This window comes from Mustela nigripes, chromosome 1 (assembly GCF_022355385.1).
Source record: "Mustela nigripes isolate SB6536 chromosome 1, MUSNIG.SB6536, whole genome shotgun sequence".
Lineage (NCBI taxonomy): Eukaryota > Metazoa > Chordata > Mammalia > Carnivora > Mustelidae > Mustela > Mustela nigripes.
Window position 1 is genome coordinate 145,953,379 of NC_081557.1, and position 15,035 is coordinate 145,968,413.

The 15,035-nt window shown below is 35.0% G+C and overlaps 1 protein-coding gene across 1 annotated transcript in view; it reads left to right on the forward strand.

Annotated features, from left to right (window-relative positions):
• Window positions 1-8,240, forward strand: part of MAP9 (microtubule associated protein 9) — a 32,018-nt gene extending 23,778 nt beyond the window's left edge. The window contains exons 11-14 of the mRNA XM_059394188.1: window positions 768-929; window positions 1,061-1,206; window positions 1,397-1,529; window positions 7,680-8,240. Coding sequence (XP_059250171.1) covers window positions 768-929; window positions 1,061-1,206; window positions 1,397-1,529; window positions 7,680-7,802 — 564 coding nt within the window. The 3' untranslated portion in view covers window positions 7,803-8,240. The remainder of the gene's footprint in view (window positions 1-767; window positions 930-1,060; window positions 1,207-1,396; window positions 1,530-7,679) is intronic.
• Window positions 8,241-15,035: the final 6,795 nt, after the last annotated feature.

Consider the following 15,035-nt stretch of genomic DNA (forward strand, 5'->3'; position numbering starts at 1 on the left):
GCATGCAGGGGTGTGCCTGCATCCCCATCAGCAGTTCTGTGGCCTTAGATGGCTGAGCTGCAAGCCCGACACCTTCTGTCATCGTCACAATTCGCTGAGGTGGCTTGTACCTTTACTTCTAAAGCGTGTTTTTTTATAAGACTTCATGTCATTTAGCATTAAGTAATAAGGCAGAGAATATAATGGAATTAGATGGAGGTAAGTCAAAGTAATAACATGCTTACCATACCCTCATCTACATTTTTCTCAGTCTAGCACCGAGTTTCAGCATCCCGGCTGTGTTCATTTTGTAACAGTTTTATGCTTTGATGTCAGTCAAAATTCAGGTTCAAAGCAAAGATCCGGGGCTTTCTGCAGGACTTGGCCAGTTGAGTTCACTCTTACTTTATAAGCCTGAAACTTTCCTGATATTTTCCTTGTAATGGAATATTTTATTCTGAGCATTTTGCAGTAGCACTCAGGCCATTATAGTTTATTTTGATAACGTTTGTTTAGTAGGCTTCCAAAAAAGAGTTCTTTCCCATGAACAGCAGATCAATATCTGATAAACGGGTTTAGAAAAGGATATTTTAAACTGAAATGAGTAATTCCGATAACACTTTTTTTCTAAATCCACTTGTCTCAACCATTCTAAAAAAATTACCTACTCTGAACAACAAGGTCTAGAAATGACAATGATGAAGGGAATTCAACACAATCAGTATGTGTCTGTATCTGCCGCTGTCTGTCCACTGTTTATATGTCTGTCTCTTATTTTTTTGAAACAGAAAAAAGCTGCTAAGCGAGAAGAAGCATTAGCATCCTTTGAGGCCTGGAAGGCTATGAAAGAAAAGGAAGCAAAGAAAATAGCTGCCCAAAAAAGGCTTGAGGCCAAAAACAAGAAGAAAACAGAGGAAGAAAATGCCGTGAGAAAGGAAGAAGCACTGCAGGTACTCGGCAGCTTAAAGTTCTTGGTGGCATGATTTTGCCTTCTCTGACTACTGGAGATTAGTGACTAGCTCTGGCTCTCCTTATTGATCATTTTCACAGTTAATAAGAAAATCACTGTGTACTTTTTCAGGCCTTTGAACGATGGAAAGAGAAAAAGATGGAATATCTTAGGGAGAAAAATAAAAAGGAGAGAGAATATGAAAGAGCGAAGAAGCAGAAAGAGGAGGAGACGATTGCTGAGAAAAGGAAAGATAACCTAACTGCTGTTGAGAAATGGTAATCCCAAATGAGAGCTATTTGATAGTTTCCAAGTGAATAACACTTTAAGGCTCTTGAAAAGATTATTTGCTTGAAATTTACTAAAACATTGCCATCTCATTATTGCAAAGCTATATTCAGGAATCTTAATTTTTTCTTATTCTATCCTCCCCTTTAACCATCCGGTGTTCTGTAATATCCTACATAGGAATGAAAAGAAGGATGCTTTTTTCAAAGAAAAGGAGAAAGAGAAAATAAATGAGAAAAGAAGAGAAGAACTGAAAAGAGCAGAGAAAAAAGATAAAGATAAGCAAGCTATTGATGAATATGAAAAATGGCTGGTAGGTATTGTCTGTTAATTCACTTGTGTCTTGTGAATGCCCTTTATTCGTGACTTTCCCATCCAGTTCTCTCTGTCTCTGCCTACTGACCATTTTTACCTGAAGCTGCCTTGTGGAATCTCTTTCTCTCCCTGTGTCCATCCTATTTTCTTTGATTTACTCATTTCTGTTGATGCTTTTACTCTTTCCTCAAGCACTCAAATGTCAGGCAGAATATTCTTCGTTATCTGCATCCTGATGCATTTACTTACCAATCACGCCTGTTCTTCCTTTGCAAAGACTATTCTGTCTAAAATCATGGAGAGCTGACAAGTGCGTTGCTGACGGTATGCCAGGCTATTTTAGGTGGGACTTGTCATGACACATAGTAATACGGGATTGAATAGTGAGAAAGTTACTCCATTTTTTAAATTCTCTTGATCTTTCTAATGACCTCAAGGAGAAGGTTTCATTTTGGTGTTTTTTAATGAAAGAAAGTAAGTAGAAAGTGTGGGAGGAAAATGTCTAGCTGGACTTAACATTATTTTGTTTTTTGTATTTTTTGTTTGTTTTAACGTACTTATGTTTATGGTCACTTTTCATTGATGTTAAGCAAAATACGATTTTCTGGCTTAAAATATCATTATAAATATGCATGTTTATCAATATTTGGCTAAGAATGCATTCATATGAATAAGTACTTTATATATGAGTTGGTGACACATTCATCTGAGTGGTTAGCACATCCCATGTTGCAGCAACCAAACCGTGTAAAATTGCTCCGCTGGGTTTGGGATCCAGTAGGGTATCTTTCTAGTAGGAATGCTTGTCTGCCTTTTTTTTTTTTTTTAAATCCACATCCATCTGCTAGTTAAAAATATCATCCAGGGTATTTTGTGGTTGTATTTCTCTGGTTAGGACTGAACTTGAACAGCTTTTCATTTGTATAAGGGTCTTTTATAATTTTTTTGTGGAAACTTAATTTATAGACTTTCCACATTATTCTGTTGCTCTTTTTCTTCTTGATTTTTAGAAGCTTGTTTAAGTATTAGGGAAATCAACCCATCATTTCTGATAGGAGTTACAACTACTTTTTCCCCCATTGTTTTGTTGGTCTCTAAACTTTGCATATAGTATTTTATGCCATGAAGAACTAATTTTATTTTCTGATGTCAGACTTATCAATCTGTTAGGTTCTGATTTTCAAGCATAATTGAAAAAGCTTTCTTTATAACTTGAGGCTAAAAGAAGTACTCCCATTTTTCTTCTAATAACTTTCTAATTTTAGTATCTTGACATTTTAACATTTGATCAGCTTGTAATTTACCTTGATAATAGTAATAGTGATGATAATATGATTCTGATTTTATTTTTTCCAAATGCATTTCCTATGAAATAGCCTATCTTTTACTCATTGATTTGAGGTACTGCCTTTGTTATATGATACCTTCCCAGATTTTAGGGTCAATTTCTTGACTTTCTGTCCCATTGGTCAATCTCAAATCTCATGGTACATATTCCAGCACTGTACTGTCTCATTCAGGGCTTCATATGTTTTCGTATCTGTTTTGGTTAATCTTCCTTCCTAGCATGTCTTTCAAAGTATTTCTGACTGTTACTGTTTACTTTTTCACATCAGCTTTAAAACCAACAGTAGCTAGAGAGGCATGCAGGACACCAAGCAGTCTATTTAAAGATAGGGTAAAAAGATGAATGAAGCACTTAGGAATAAACTTAAGAAATGTATAAGACCACTATGAAGAAAATTTTAGAATACTCCTGCAGGACACAAATGAAGACTTGAGAACCTGGATCCAAACTGCTCTTGGATAGAAACACTCAGTCTTATAATGATGTTATAGATGTCAGTGCTTCCTGAAGTAATTTACAAATTTAATGATTCCTAATAAGTAGGCCAACAGAATTTCTTCTTGTTTATGTGTTGATTTTAGTGCTACTTTATGCTAAGTCCATGCAGAAAAACAGTAAGGAAAAAAAGGTGATCAGAATTGGTTGGATGGTTTGAACGAAAAAGGTAGTGTTTTGTGATGGCTTCCTTAAACTCTTAAATAGTCCTTGGTTCAAGAAAAATTAAAAGTCTTCTTCTATCAAGGAAGCATATACTAACTGTGCTATATCACTTAGGGCAACTAAATTGGCATGTTTTTCAGTTTTCACATACTTTTGATGATGGGAATAGAATTTTCTTAATGACTAAGTCACTGTTAAGTACATTGTGTTTTATTATAGTATTTAACCACTTTCTTATTCTAATCAGTCCTCTGGAGAACAAAAACTTATCAAAGATGAAAATAACTTGTTTTGATATGTAGTACAACCTTGACAAATATAATGCTACTTATTAAAACATCCAGTCACATTACAGATCTAGTCCTCCAACTTGCCAATTTCTTATTGCAATTTGTTTCTAGAAAGAATGGAAAAATACCCCCATATGGAAATCTAAGAATTTCAACTTTAATGTAAAGTTACATCTCAAGATTTTGTTATAAAACCTGCTTTAAGTAATGAGCATTGGATGGGTTATCGTTTTAGGGGAAAGTTACGGTCAAAGATCAGTAAGGCTCTCTTCTTTATGCTGGTTCCCAGATTAATGAATAGTTACCATTAATAAGGGAATGAGTAAAAAATTCACACTCCAAAAAACAGTACTCAAAAGGACTGTTTAACAAGATTCATTTAATGATTACTCCAGATAACCTTTTTGATCATCTTAATTGATATTAAGATTGATAAATAGTTGCCTGTTTCCTATTCTGACTTAGCACCTGCTTTTAAGAGCAGACTTGTTTCATGTTTTCTTCTCTCTCCCCATGTGAAATGGAATGGACAAAAAGAGCATAGTATGTGCAATCAGTTTCTGTGGACTCAGCCCCACACTGCTTTTCTGCTCCTTAGCTAGAAAGTGTGTCTCTCTCTAAGATACTACAGTGTTTAACAGAGGCCCAGTTACAGTTTTTTGTTGTTGCTGTTTTTTTCTTAGTTAGGATTCTGAAAGGAGAATCACTCTTTGCTTTAGTAGGAATATCAAGCATGGGGCAAAATGTTAAGACAGTAAAAAGAATTTCATATCTCTTTTCATTCCCTTTGTTGTATGTGAATAATTGTATGCTTATGGAAACCTTGCATTATCGTATTCTTCTTGTGACACATCAATTCCATACACTTGCTGATGAAAGAATCATAGACACCTCATAATGTACCAAGATGCTGCCCCTCCCAAGCTGTCCAGCCTGTAGAGGTGACACTATCTAAGGTTCCTGGATACTGCTGCTCTTTGAGAAAATCATCATTATGAGGAAACCACCAAATTCTATAGTGTTAGCAGAGACTTAGAGAAATGAAGAGACAATCTGAGCTGTAGGATGAAAAGAGCTAGTGCTGCTAACATTTCAGGAATTCCTGGATTAATGTTTAATTTTCATAGTAATCCTCACATAGCCCTTTCTTTGAAGGGAGTATGTGCAGGGAAACAAAATGATTCTAAAATTCATCCAGCATAATAAAAATGGGAGAATATAGAAGGTAATATTTCCAAAATAAGATGAGGTAGAAGACTGTTTCTATCAAGCAATAAAGTATAAATTCACTGTCCTACTCTCCCATGAACCAGCATTCTCCTTTCCTGGATTTGTCCCATCACTTTCCAAGATGTATAATTCTTAATTCTTAATTCCTCATTTGCCTCCAGTTGTGGTTCCACATCTCACTACCCCTTTTTAATAGCTAAACTTCTAAGGAAGTTTTATTTACACTCCATACCCTTTTCACCCTTAGCACACTCCAGCCTTGTCTCTTTCGCCATCACTATACTGTAACTACACTATGAAAGTTAGTTTTGCCAAACCATCTAGCAATCCAATGTGTTGTTTCCTGCTGCATTCCCCAGACCTCTCAAACATTCTCCCTAGCCACTTTCATCTTCTGGCAACTGTCACCTCCCCTGGGTACCTTGCTCCCCTGGTGTCTCTCATTTCTCTGCCTTTCTCCTCAATGGCATTTGTTGACCTCTCTTCTCTTACCTGTGTTCCAGATGTTACCATTGGCCTGCAGGCCCCACACCACCTCACACACCCACCTGTCTTTTCTGGTACCCTCTCCTGTCTTCTGCCCAGTTTGAGTCACACTGGCTAGCACTGGCCCTCTTGTTTTCTTTCACATCCCACGTTTCTCCCACGTGTCCGAGCCCTCACACATACTGCTCGCGCTCTGCTTGGAATGCTCTCTCCTCAGTGCCTCTCACAAGGGGCTTCTCTTATCTGGCTTGTCTCACTTTGAAATGACTTTCCCTGAATCCACTTTTCTTTGAAGCCATGCAGTCTGTTTTATTCTTTAGCAATCACAACAATTTTTTTTATATGTTCTATAGAAATTTTCACAATTTGAAATGATCTGTTGTTTGTTTGTTAACTGTCTGTTTTGAAAATCCCCTGAGGGACAAGGACCAGATTTGTGTTTGGGATTTTAGAATCACGTTATACGTGGTCCCCTATAATATACTGCTTGACCCAGAGTAGGATCTTGGTGCTTAACAGTTGGATGAATGAACACAAATCAAAGCAGTATAATAACCAGTAAATAATAGACGCCCCCATCCCCTGCCCCAGGACCTCTCAGAACCTGTGACAAGGAAGGATGTGCTGCTATATAATAAATAACACAAATTAATGGATGCAAGGAAACTGTAACTTGGGTTATTTGTGTCACATTTGGGCATGAGATCACTTCAAAGCAAAGCGAAAGCACCTAAGCATTAAATATAAAATGCCAAACAATAGAAGAACTGAAGGAAAACAAAACACTATCAAGTCTCACAGGGATAAGATGCTTTTCTAAACCGAGAAGTGCTATAGAAATAAAAAGAAAAACATAAATAGATACTGAATTTAAAATCACTAATATGTTAACATAAAAAGTCCATGTAGGTTCTGCTTGGGGTGGTGGGTTCCTACAGCTGCTTTGGAAAATAAATCATTTCCCAGCAAATTATATTAATACCAGCAGATTCACTCCTAGGCAGATACTTGGAGAGAAAATCTTGACTTATAAGTACAAGGCATCAAACAGGGATGTTTACTAGGGGGAAAAGAATCATGTTTTCAACAACACAAAAATAGGTTAACAAATAGTGATAAGTTGACATGCTGGAACTCTATGAATATTCTATGGAATATCAATGAACTAGAGCTGTAATTCACATAGGTGGTTCTTAGGAATATTAAGATGGATAAAAAAGGAAGCTGCAAAAGTACAGCATGTTACATTTTTCTCTAATTATAAAAACATGCAAAACAAAATTACTTGTTTTGAAATTAATACATTTATAATACAAGTACTAAGAGATGCGCTGAAATGATAAGCATCAAGTTGAGAGTAATGGTTACCTCACTGGGGTGGAGAGGAAGCAGTATGATGGAGGAATGAACACAGAGACCTTCAAAAGTATTGGTCCTTGTTTTTTTTCATAAGGCAGATGGTGGGCACACAAGTTTTGATTACATTACTCTTTAAACAATTGTCTCGGCTGAAATAGTTCATTTTTTTTTTTTTTTTTGCTAAAAAGGACAGTAATGTAGGTAAAATGTGTGCTGCAAAGATAATATATATCATATGAAAATATGCAAATTACTAAGCATTAAAAGCATCGATACCCATAGCCAGATAATTAAGCAAAAAAATTCACGAAAGGGCTAAAGAAAAATATAATGTGCTCAAACTTAATAATCAACGAAACGTGAGACTTAATTTTCAACTATTTATAACAATTTTGAAGTGTCCCTGCTGGTCATGGCATATTCAACCTTTGCACCCAGTAAATTAAGTTCTGAGATTATGTTCTCAAGTCATCACTAACTTCTCATAATTTTCTCTTTGAGTTATGGAATTATAGGTCTTTTCCCCCATTTTTCATAATTTTGTTTAAATATTATCACTTTAAATATTAAAAAATAAGTGATTAAGTGATGCATTAGTACCTATTGGTAATATAGATGAGCAATATACTCAGCCGCTTTTCCTTTATAACCAGTTAAATAGGAAGTGACATTTTAATGTCTTATAATGGGTTACTTTGTTCTTTAGCAAGCAACTTGATTTGAAAATAATGTTCATATATGTATATACATTTAAAGTTTTCTATTTTCTCTTTAGGAAAAGAAAGAAAGGCAGGAAAGAATCGAACGAAAACAAAAGAAGCGTCATCCCTTTCTGGAAAATGAGGCACTTCCTCCCTGGAGCCCTCCAAGCAGAACTGTATTCTCAAAAGTGTTCTGATACTTCTCAGCTTTACATAATTTAGTTATCAATTCCCCATTTTAGCCACTATTTATTCAATTACTTATAGTTAGAAAAGTCTATTTTTATTAAATGCCAGCTGTTTCCACTAACAATGGAAAAGATGCTTTGGAGTTTAATCAGTGAAATAACTGAAAGCTTTTTTTTGGACTGTAGGTAAACTGCCTCAGATGAGAAGCTAATAATCAGATTGCTCTTACCATTTGAATGACCATCACGTCCTGACAGTCCTTACAGTCAGATGATCCATGGTCACTTTCCTGAAGCTGTGCATGGTATTTAAGTGTGTTTATTCCCCAGAATAGGAAACCATCTAGGTGCTATAATCATAGAAATTATTAATGCAATCTGTGAATGATTGTGCACCTAGGTTCAGGTTTTAAAAGGAATCATCTCTGGGGGTATGCATATATGTAAATACACATACATATTTATGTATATATATATATATATTTTTTTTTTTTTAAACTGATCTTTAGCTCAAGCAGTTGCACTTGCACTGTGCAAGTTAGAGTTTCAGTCAGTTAAGGCAGTAGGTCAGTAGAACTCGAATTGTTGAGGCATTTTATTTCAAAAGTTTGCCTTATGTTTTAATATGAGTTTTATCTGTCCCAGACTTAAGGTGACAATCGTAGGCACTTTTATAATGAGTAGACCTCTAAAATGTGTCTTCTAAGTTCTATCTCACTTTATTATTCCAGTGGAACCAAAAATACATCCATTTCTTGGTAGTAATACACTTCACGCAATAGTTATGGAAATTCCATGAGAGTTCAAGGTCATTATCACTGTTAATTTTTTCCAGACTAAAGCCATGTAATTTTCAATGTAAATTTTCATGGAAATGTAATTTTCAATCTCTTAGCCCTTCCAGAGTCTTATAGTTTATATTTAGAAGACACCTATATAGAAGGCAATTTGTAGAAAATGCCCAAAGAATCTTTATTTATTTATTTGATCTCTGCATATCTTTAAATTAATTGGACTCATACTTGAACTGGTCAGCTGATTTATCACAGACCGAATGTATGCTCTCAGAGCTGCAATACTACTTTTGCCAATGGTGCAATGCAATGATGGATGAGAATAAATAATTACTATTTATTAAGCACCTAATGTATGCTTGCTGCTGGATCTTTACAGATGTCAATTCTTATCTTTAGAACAATTATTCTGTGTAGGTGTTATTTTGCAGATTAAAAAATACTGAGACTCGGAGAAATAACTTGCCATACATTTAGCATGTGATTGAATCAGGATAAGAATTAAGTCTTTCTCCCTCCAGAATCTGTATTATATCAACTTTACAAACACATATCACCTCTGGGATCCTAAAATCATGTATTGTTATCCAGAGATTATCTTCCTTTTAAGAAATATCTGTTTGTTATTTAGAGATGTTGAACTTCATTAGATCTATAAAGTAGAAGAAGTTTCCATAATAGTTAAAGATTTAGTCAAATGCCTTGTACCTAGCGTTAGAATGTGAGGAAAGCCAGCAGGTTGTAGAACAGAGGCTTTGAGATAGTCACTCAGGAAGTTTCGGAGGATTAACGTCACTGCGGTGCATGTGCAAAATTAGGGAGATACCGTGGGTCACTTTCTATGATCACATCAGTGCTACGAATAAATTGGTTTTAAAATTATAAACAAAACTAGAAGCACACTGCCAGGAACTAGGAGCATACTTCATGAAATTGAAACTGTTATCCTCACTATGTACTATCAAAACATGGGATTTAGCTCATCTCTTTTTCACCAAATGCATATATAGTGCCTACCAGAATGAATCGTTGTTTTTGATATCCAATTAACTATTCACAGCTAAAAAGGAATTTGCAAATTCCAGGGAAGTAAAAGGAAAAAAAAGATCAGGGATATGAGATCATAAATGTGTCATAAATTTCATATTAAATATTTGCTTACACTTCCCAATTATTTTCTTCTTCATTATCATATTCAGTAGCTTGCCATTATCCCTTCTTAGTGTTGTGAGCACTGAATGAAATTAGTAATTAAAGTAAACCACATGGCATTGTTTTCATTTAGGGACTGTCAAGAGCCCTGCATTTCCCCGCTTCATGTATGTGAGAAGGTTAATGTAGGCAGCATTGATAATGGTTATTTGACATACATTTTTAGTAAACAAGAAGAAATCTCCACTTTCCTGGCCAGTCCAGCACTCAAAGGAGAATACGGAGATGACCTGTATTAGGGAGTTCCTAAAAAGAAACGTAAATACTAATTTCTTAGCACTGCTTGTGAAATGGGATGAAAAGAGAAATTGAGGTGTTTGCAAAGACCCAACAAGTTGTTTCCCTCAAATGGGGAAGTTTGTCTTACTATGATAAATAATACATTATTTCCCATTTACAGCAACCTGTGCTGGCCAGTTATCTAGTTGAATGAAACCCTCTTTTTTCCTGCAGCAGAAATAAAGTTGAGTTTTGGGAGCTGGGTGAAAATAAAGTCCTGCTTATTTTCTGAGATCGAAAGGAGCGAATCCAGCCTGGTAGTATTCTCATGAATATATTTATCTGTTTAAGGGGTATGAGTTCCCCATATGTCCTTAAAAGTATCAAATGTAAATAGACATATTTACTCATTAAGTTTTCATTAATTTATAATAAGAGGGAATTCAAATTAAGGACACTAAAAACCTATACATTTTCTGGTGAAGCTTCCAGTTTTGTAAATTGTATTGATCACTTGACACTTCAAAGTAAAGAAAATAAGAATTTAATGAATATTCTAAAACATTACTGAAAAGAATTTCCCTAGAAATTTACTTATCAGTACAAAAAATAAAATATTTTACACAATGTATTTTCCATAACAAATAGTGTTCGTAGAAAATAGTGTTACATAAATAAAGAGAAACTATATGGCATTTTAGATCAGAAGGAAGAGGCAGTTTTCTTGAAGAAGATAAGAAATGTTCAGGGATAACAATTTTTCCATGATTTGTATTATATCACATTTTGAAAATGTTAGTGGCTCATTTATTGTTTTAATAGTATTGAAACTGATATTTTTCACTGTTGCCAAAGCAGTAGCTGATAATAGTTAAGTGTCCATAGCTGTATTACCTTAGAGTGATAAAACTGCATCTGGGAGTGTTTTAATACTTTAATAAAACAGGCCCAAACCCTCTTTCCAAGTTGAACAAAATTCCTCTGACTTGCCCACGCCCATACCACTAACCAGAAGAATCCAGAGTTAGAGATGAGATGTCCAGTTTTCTAGTTGTAATTTGCCCCCATCCCATAATTTTGAGAACCCAATAAAACTTTTCACACTAAATTTTGTATCCATGGTCATTATCAGCTTGGTTCATTGTGATCCTTTCAGATGGTCCTTATCCTTCCAGTGCCTTCTCCATAACTCCACCAGATCAAGGCTCTTTGGACACCTACATGAATACTTCATGGGTGGTAGAAACTTATGGACATAAGTTTCTCAAGCCCTAAGTCACAGGCGAAGATACAATGGGAAAAAGGAATTTCACAAAATGGGAGAAATTGCATGTCAAAGTAGTTCCCGAGAATAAACCCGTACAGAAAACAAACTTCCCTGATGTCATCTTGGCTCTAATTTCAGAAGTGCTATATTAATAGGTATTTAGTCCCATATGCTCCCATGTTACACAAAGCAAAGATATTATCAGTTGCCCTGCTTCCTAGGTACACTGGCTGACAGAATAATGAATGCTATATAAATGCTTAACTGGAGACTTCCCTGAATTCTTTCTGTTTTAAAATTTCAGGTGATTTGATTATTTTGAAACATGTTACATGTAATTGTATAATGTTAACTAAATTATTGGTATTAAATTTAGGATGTTATTTTAAGAATTACCTGAGATGTACTTACTGTCTGCTTTCTAGTATCATACTTCATGTTGTGCTGAATTAAAGTTAACCATTCAAGATTTATTTTATTGGGTTATGATGTTATTTATTGATCGTGCCAGATTTCATTTCATAACTTTGGAAAACGTGGTATGAGTTTCATTTCTGGGCTAATGATGAAATGATCATTGCCATGTGCAGCAACATGGATGGATCTAGAGAGTATAAATGCTAAGTGAAATAAGCAGTCAGAGGAAGACAAATAACCATATGACGTCACTCATATGTCAAGTTTAAGAAACAAAACAAAGACCCCCCCCACACACAAAAAAACCCAGACTCTTAATTATAGAGAACAAATAGAGGGTTACCAGAGGGAAGGTGGGTGAGGAGACTGGTGAAATAGGTGAAGGGGATGAAGAGCACACTTACCATAATGAGCCCTGAGTAATGTATAAAATGCTGAATCACGGTATTATACACCTCAGATTGACATAACACTGTCTGCTAACTACAGAACTTTTAAAAAAAGATGAAATGATCATATTATGCTGATACATCTTTTACTAGAAATGCCTGAAAATTTTTCAAAACTGACTGAAAATTTGGATATAAACTTTTCTTTTTCTTGAAGTAATACATAAGTTACAAAGGTAATGTAATTATAAATTTACCAAATAATTAGAAAGTGCAAATAGCAAAAATAACCCACATTTCCATCTCCCCAAAATAATCATAGTTAACATATTTTGTACTCTTCCAGCTTTTAATTTCCAGTGCCTTTTTTCCTATAGTTGGAATTAAATGGAGAGTGAAGAAAATAGAAATAAAATTCCTTCTCTCTCTCTGTTTTTCTCTGTGCCTCTCTCCCATGCCACCTCTGTGTGTATACCTATGTGTTGTATTTCTGTATACATAGATCTTTGCATATATTTATTAAATATAGAGTAATATCTATAAAATATATAAATATAAAATACATATATAAAATTTATTTATATAAATATATATATATTTGAGTGCAAAACTCAGAAAACCAAATATGCAGTTTTGATCTTATTTTAATTTTAAAGAATAAAAATGTTTGAATATATGTATGTATACATATGTGTTATATTTTTATAAATTTCTGGTTACCAGTGTTTTCCACTCAACAATAGATAATGAACATATGCTATTATGCATTTTCTAATAATCTTTGATGCTGCAACTACAGTCTAACCTATTTTGGGCAATTTGCTTCCTTATAATTGTTTACTATAATAAGTAATAATACAGCCAACATCCTTGGCTATCAAGAGGGTGGACCTCATTAACCCTTGTTATCAAGAGGGTGGACCTCATTAAATCTATAAAATGAAAAAGAATCCATAGTATTTAAGGAGTTAGTCATATTCTTTGCATCTGCTATTAAAATGTGAGGCGGGACTCCTAGGTTGTTCAGTCAGTTAAGGGCTGGGACTCTTGATTTCGGTGCTGGTCCTGATGTCAGGGTCATGAGGAGCTCTGCATTGGGTTCACACTGTGCAAGGAGACTGCTTAAGATTCTCCCTCTCCCTCTCCCCCTCAGTCCCTCTCCCTGCCACCCTACTCCTTTGCATTGTCTTTCTTAAGGGCGGGGGTGGGTGGGGGAGGGCCACAATGTCAGGAAAGCCAGCAGGTTGCGAAACAGGCTTTGAGATAGTCACTTAGGTTTCTCAGGATTAACCTCCCTAAGGCGCATGTGCAAGAAAAGAAAGACATCATGGATCACTTTGTCAGATCCCATCATCACTACAGAAAAACAAAAGAAATTTCATAAAACTAGAAACTTTTTTATATTGCCAGAACTACAAGGAACTACACAGGAATGGGAGTTGTTTAATGGGTACAGAAATCCAGTTTCTCAAAAGGAAAGAATTCTGGAGATTGGCGGCACCTCAGAATGTGTGTGCTTAGCATTACTGAACCGTATGTTTAAAAATGGGTGAGACAGTAAATTTTATCTTACGTGTATTTTACCACAATTCAAAAAAAAGAAAAAAAAAAACTGCACAGCAAGACAAAATGCTTACTCATTCATCCATGGGAGAAATACAGAGAAAACTTCTCCCCTAATTAGAGAGATGTCTTTTCCTTTGGTCTGATCAGATCGACTTGTTTATCAGGGACGACACATCCTTGATTCAATTACAGTTCTCAGGAATGTCCTAGCTGCTCAGCTTAAACAGAGATTGAACACTGAGTAGAAAAGAAACATTTCAACCACACCTTCTGATCATTCCTACTTCCAGATTTTTTTTTTTTTCTTGGATATTCTTGCCCACCTAATTTTGAGATAAGCTTTAGGCTTCTTTTTGAAGCTTTTAAAACAAAATTACAATTCTTGGTAGAATTGCAATAATCGGGCATAGTAAGAAAATCTGTTGGTTAGAAAAAGAATAAAACCAATCCTGTTCTGAGGCTGATTAATATTCACTTGTATTTTGTACAGAGAGCCATTTTACTCTTAAAATTAATGAATCTATTGTGCTCATGGGTTCCCTTTGGGGAAAATCCACTGTGATCCCTACACATCTTCCATATACTCAAGAGTAACTGTTACCTTCTTTACTACATTGTTCCCTTCTCTTAAATAACTGTTATGGAAGGTCTCACCTTTGTAGGCGAATGTATGTATCTCCCCAACTAAAGAACTTTATGAGGACAGGGAATGATATTTTATATATATTATATATTTTATACATATTGGCATTTTTCCTTTATCAGTGGGGTCTGGATGAATATTTCTTGGCTGATAAAGAACAAGTTAAAAATAGAGTATAAAAGACTGCATATGTGTTTATAATGACCGTAGTACACAAAGAGCAAGAACCCTGTTATTTGATAAATTTATATAAATTATTTTATATATAATTAAGATGGCTTTAAAATGAGTATGATAACTATTGCAAATAGCTTACAATTTTATTTTAACATTTTTTAACATATATCACTTATCACTCATTATCACATTATTTTAACATATATCACTTTTTCAGCCCAAAACAAAACAAAATTTTTAAAGTGGAAAACTCTCTGTGTATGTGTATGTGTGACTGCATTAAGCTGGAAAACCACACATATATTCTAACATTCACAATTAAATAGCTTGAGCCCTATCAAGAGAACTCTTTCTTTCTTGGTATCCTTCCCATGGTACTATTCAGCAACAAAAAAGGAGGAATGAGGGAAGAGAGGGAGTGAGGATGGGAAGGCGGGAGGAAAGACAGCAAGCAAGCCCAGGGCTCACTGGCTCATTCATGCTAAAGGACAAATCTTGGTAGAAAAATCCATGAACTAAAGCTTAAATTCAGATATACCAAGTGTGGATCCTGAAACT